This window comes from Nuphar pumila, chromosome 5 (assembly GCF_984573655.1).
Source record: "Nuphar pumila chromosome 5, dmNupPumi1.hap1.1, whole genome shotgun sequence".
Classification (NCBI taxonomy): Eukaryota; Viridiplantae; Streptophyta; class Magnoliopsida; order Nymphaeales; family Nymphaeaceae; genus Nuphar; species Nuphar pumila.
The window spans coordinates 25899506-25905131 of NC_143253.1; the positions used below are offsets into that span (position 1 = coordinate 25899506).

The window sequence follows — 5626 nt, forward strand, 5'->3', positions numbered from 1 at the left end:
TCAAATCACTTGACAGATCACCTGATCTGTTCTCTGCCGACACCGTAGAGATAAAGAGCAAGAGGGGGACAAATAAACCCAACCCTTCCCCACTTTCATCAAGTTGAGTTCTTCTCCTCTGTGCAGCAGTAGCTACGGCTATTCCTTTATCGGGCATTGCCTGTATACGTGCCTGCCCTTTTGCTATCTGAGGCGGGTTTCGGAAAAGAGAGAGAGAGAGAGAGAGAGTATGAGGTTGTGGCTGCTGGCTTTGGATTGTGCGGAGCTTCTTGTGAGCTCTATGGTTCATATGTTGTATGGAATGTACATCTTCAGCACGGCCATTGCCTCCGACATAGAGCGCATAGCCACATCTGGCAGCAGTAGCAGCAGGGTGCTTAGGGTTAGCAACAAATTAAGAAGGATTGTTTTTGCGATTGCTTCTTCTTCGTTGATAGACGCGAACGGAGACGCGGATCATCGATCGAAGTTGCTTCGGGCACCCGGCGAGGGTCTCACACCGGAAAACAACCTGCCCCCAATTGTTCTTGTGCACGGGATTTTCGGTTTCGGAAAGGGGGTTGGTCACCAACTCTAAATCTTTCCCCCACCCCGCCAGCCATTGTTAGATCCAGATCGGGGGGGACCTTTGCCCGTTTGATTGATTCATGTTGTGTTTGTGTGTGACAGAGATTGAGAGGTCTGTCGTATTTCGCGGGGGCGGAGACGAAAGACGAGCACGTACTCGTGCCGGACCTCGGGCCGTTGACGAGCGTCTACGATCGGGCTCGGGAGCTCTTTTATTACCTCAAAGGAGGGCAGGTTGATTATGGGGAAGAACACAGCAAGCGCTGCGGCCATTGCCAATTTGGCAGAGTGTACGATCGAGGTATCTTTCAAAACTCCAATCTTTTTCGCCTACTGGGGCGAAACCCCATAGATCAACGCCTCTCTCAAAAAATGAGGACCTGATCGAATTGTGTGGTATCGTGTTTTTGGTAATCCTTTCTTATGGTCTCCCCGTTGTCCACCTTCTATTATAGGGAACTACGAGGTATGGGACGAGCAGCATCCCGTTCATTTTGTGGGTCATTCTATAGGGGCGCAGGTTGTCCGGGTGTTGCAGCAGATGCTGGCGGACAAGGTATACTATAATCTCTGTCTCACCTCTATTAAGGGATCAAAAGCAATAATCGTCAGCAACTCTAATATGTCTCTTTTACATGACACAAACGCACATCTCAAAGGGTAATTGACAAACAAAAGGTTGTCATGTTTACTAGGCCTTCAAGGGGTTCGAGGACACTTCTGCAGATTGGGTATTGAGCATTACTTCTCTGTCGGGTGCCCTCAACGGAACGACCAGGACATACATGGATGGAATGCAGTGAGTGGATTTTGATTTTAGAGGTTTAGTTTTTCGATTAGCTTGTTGGCGTCGATCAAAGCGCAGTTTGATGAGGGCGTCTGTCAATCAAGAGCGCTCGTCCGTTCATGAAACCATGGCGCAATGCCGCACTAATCATTTTGGTTGATGGATGACGGGTTCAACGATGGAACAGGCCCGAAGACGGGAGATGGATGAAGCGTCTGTGCCTTCTGCAGCTGTGCCGGATTGGTGTCATCGTATACGAATGGATGGACATTCCGTGGCTGAAGAGGTACTACAGTTTCGGGTTCGACCATTTCCTCATGGATTGGTCGACTCTGGGCATCTCTGGGCTGATCGAGTCCCTGCTCGCCAACAATGGTGGAGGACCCTTCGCCTCGTCTGACTGGATCCTGCCGGACCTTACCCTTCAAGGATCCATGCAACTCAATGCCTCCCTCAATACCTTCCCCAACACTTTCTACTTCAGCTACGCTACGAAACGTACCAGGAAGCTGATGGGCATCACCGTTCCATCCGGCATATTGGGGATCCACCCGTTATTGTTCATAAGAGTCCTGCAGATGACAAGATGGCGCCACCCTCCCAATGCCCATCCTCCTTACAAGGGATACAGGTTGGTTTGGTTTGGTTTGTTGGATGCTTGGGACTTTTGGTCCTTAAGGGTGTGTTTGATCGCACGGGAGGCGGGTCGCTGCCGCAATCAAACGTGGGACGTGCCCGCTGAACTGTGAAACACCGTTCCACCCCCTTCCAGCCCCACTGTTACATAGAGAACAGGATTGGGGATCACTCAAAAAAAAACAGGGCAAGGGGTCTACCCTGACCCTTTCTCATTCTCCTCTCTCTCTCTCACCTCTTTGCAGCCGGCGGGGGGGGGGGGGGGCGAGGTTACTGCACCCTGGTCTCTCTCCTTCTCTGTTAGGGGTTTGATTAGGGCTCTGAATGAGAAATTTTTTTATTAGGTTTTTTTATTTGATTAAGTTTTTTTCTTTATTTTTTTAGTTAATTTGATTAGAGCTTTTCTTTGATTAGGGCTTTGAATCAAATTTCTTAATTAAGGTTTTTTATAGATTAGGAATTTTCTTTGATTTGATTATGATTTTTTATTTGATTTTTTTTTATTAAGGCTTTGAATCAAATTTCTTAAATTAAGGCTTGTTATAGTTAATTTGGTTAAGTTTTTTTTATTAGGGTTTTGAATCAATTTTCTTTAATTGTCTTTTTATAGTTAATTTGATTAGGGTTTTTTCTTTGATTTTTTTTTAGGGTTTTGAATCAAATTTCTTAAATTAAGGTTTTTATAGTTAATTTGATTATGGTTTTCTTATTTGATTTTTTCTATTAGGGTTTGAATTAAGGTTTTTATAGTTAATTTGATTATGGTTTTCTTATTTGATTTTTTCTATTAGGGTTTGAATTAGGGTTTTTATATTTAATTTTATGGTTTATTTTTCTTATAATTTAGGATTTTTTGGTTTATTTTCTTGCATTTTAGGGTTATAAGATTTATTTATGGTTTTTGCATTTATATATAAAAAATATGAATTCTTAAAGCTTTGATTAGAGCTCTGAATAAAGAATTTTTTATTAGGACTTTGAATTAATTTTTTTTATTTAGGATTTTTTATGTTTAGTTTAATTAGAGTTTTTCTTTTATTTTGTTTGATTAGGGCTTTGAATCAAATGTCTTTAATTAAGGCTTTTGATATTTAATTTGTTTAGGGCTTTTCTTTGATTTGATTAGAGTTTTTTTCTTGATTAGGGCTTTGAATCAAATTTCTTAAATTAAGGTTTTATATAGTTATTTTTATTTTGGTTTTTCTTTGATTTGATTAGTTTTTTAATTATGATTTGAATTAGGGTTTTTTATATTTAATTTTAAGGGTTTTTAATTAATTTATTATTTATTTTCTTGAATTTTAAAGTTTTATGATTTATTTATGGGCTTTGCATTTGTTTATAAAAATATAATTTTTTTTCTCAAGTTGCCCAAATTTTAAACATTTTATGTACCTTAATCCATCTTGAGATCATATTCGAGGCTAAAAAACTATAATTTTAAAGCATATATATATATATATATATATATATATATATATATATATATATATATATCAAATTACTCAAATTTTAAATATTTTTTGGTATTTACATCTAATAAAAGATTCATATGTGTCCGACCCATTATCCATATGTTTCCAAGTTGTTTGCACAATGTAAAAATCATACACCATACACAAGGAACACAACTTCATGTCAAGGTGAAACAAACGCTGGATGAAGTACCAGAACAGATAGAATATGTATTTTGTCTATGTTGTCCTGTTCCATCCAATTTTGGACAAGCAATAAAACACAACTTAATTAACCTCCGATGCCAACTTCAATTTTCAGGGATGAGGATTGGCATGACAATGATGGGGCAGTCAACACGGTATCCATGACGCACCCTCGCATACCATTGGAGCATCCCAGCCATTTTGTGGAAGATGAGGGCGACCCAGAGTGCCATCCCCTAAGGCCAGGCATATGGTATGTTTTTTTTTCTTTCTTTGCTGAATGGTGTTTGTTCACATTTTCACATCAGCATTATGAAATGGGAGAACTGATGCATGCTTGTATCTGTGACCAAATCGATATCATTGCCTAGGTACTACAAGGTAGTGGAAGCAGACCATATCCTCTTCATTGTGAACCGGGAGAGAGCTGGTGCACAGTTTGATCTTATTTACGACAGCATCTTCGAGCGGTGCAGAAAGCATGTCTCCAGGACAACGATTTGCCTTCAATCAGGCCCACCATCGTGTTCCCGTGAGGTGGAGGTGGCTGACCAACAGCACGTCGGAGCGAGCAGATAGTTGTGTGGTGGCATCACAAATCACTCTCCATTCTGTGTTTTGGCATTGGCGTGGTCAGTCTCCTCTTGTCACCAAGCTCGCGAGATCACCGCCATCATCAATGGTGTGTCCACTCATATGAGTGAACTCCGGGCCAAGCCCCTGCAGTCACAAATGGTATGGCCAATGATGTGGTGAACCAACCAGTCTCCTGGGACCATACCACCCTGCTCGAAGCTCGTCTTGCAAAGAGAAGGGGGAAGAGAAGGGAAAGAGATCAAGCAGGCACGTCTTGAGGGAGATGAAAGGGCAGGCGCATTCCCAGCATACACAACTAATGCAGGCAAGCAGGCAGGCTGTGTCATGATTTTTGCTCCATGAACGAGGTTGGTAACAGGATCCTCTTCGCAGATTCCCTGCCCAATTGTTGCAACTTGTGAGGCATTGTAAAAATATGAAAACTGAAAAGAAAATTGCAATTCGTCAGCTTCTTCATCTCGTACCAAGCGAAACAAACTACATTTTCCTGTGCAAGATTTATACTGCTGCATCCCAAGGCAAAACATATCTTGGCGGAGCAATTCAGAGTAATAAAACAGAGAACACAGAAGGAAGAAAGAATACACACAATTGTTACCAACTCGCCTCGTCTAGACATTGTGAACTTCCATCCTTTCAGATGAACAAGCAAGCATTGGTGTAGCTTGGCGAGGTTACGTGGTGGGTCTTTGCTACACTTTGAATCTACTACAGAGGATCCCTTATATACGCATTATACTTGATACATTGCTGCGTCATCACTCACTGCAATCGCGAGTGATCTACACTGCTTTAAAAGACCCTCATTTCCTGTGCCTTGTACCTTGCTGAACAGCAATTAACGGAAAAATGCTTTCGATATAGGTTGGAGGCATCAACTGATGGTTCTGCTTTACCATTGCAACCAAAATATTGGAATGGTTTCAGTAGCAAGAGATGAGCGGTCACGAGCAGGCTGCGATCTATCCTAGTAGTTGGGGGTGATCTCTGAATGTTCAGTTTCTAGGAGTAAAGGAAGGAAAAAACGCCAAGTTAAGATTCCATGGCATGTTGTGAATTAAAAACAGTGCAGAGCAGACAATAAACTCACCTGCATCCATGTCATTCCATAGTATGATCAAGTCATGCCTCGGAAAGGTAGCGGGAGTGGATGAATCAGTTTAGGTACCACCACGGGATCCCTACCAATTACAAGTAATGCCCCATCATTGTTTGCCGTTCCTGACAAATTTTCCACACAACATCAGCATAGAATATCAGTAAGTATCCTTATGGGCAAAAAACAAACTGCTTGGATTACCGCAATTCGCTGCTGCAAACTGCTCAAAACCATCCATAACACGCTCATGGGCTCTGATAATGAGCTGCAACTTGCTCT

The 5626-nt window shown here is 41.7% G+C and overlaps 1 protein-coding gene across 1 annotated transcript; it reads left to right on the forward strand.

Moving 5' to 3' along the window:
• Positions 1-213: 213 nt before the first annotated feature.
• Positions 214-4991, forward strand: LOC149837177 (uncharacterized). Its single transcript, XM_090007267.1, has 7 exons — positions 214-559; positions 670-868; positions 1023-1123; positions 1263-1366; positions 1542-1985; positions 3767-3904; positions 4023-4991. The coding sequence occupies exons 1-7, from the start codon at positions 230-232 to the stop codon at positions 4228-4230; spliced, it is 1524 nt and encodes a 507-aa protein (XP_089863393.1). The 5' UTR covers positions 214-229; the 3' UTR covers positions 4231-4991.
• The last annotated feature ends 635 nt before the right edge of the window (positions 4992-5626 follow it).

What these genes read in the sequence shown, in the direction of transcription:
- LOC149837177 (XM_090007267.1), top strand. Translation starts at nt 230, where the DNA reads ATGAGGTTGTGGCTGCTGGCTTTGGATTGTGCGGAGCTTCTTGTGAGC. An exon ending in AGCAGATGCTGGCGGACAAG is followed by an intron (nt 1,124 to 1,262) that starts GTATACTATAAT and finishes CATGTTTACTAG; the next exon opens with GCCTTCAAGGGGTTCGAGGA. An exon ending in ACATACATGGATGGAATGCA is followed by an intron (nt 1,367 to 1,541) that starts GTGAGTGGATTT and finishes ACGATGGAACAG; the next exon opens with GCCCGAAGACGGGAGATGGA.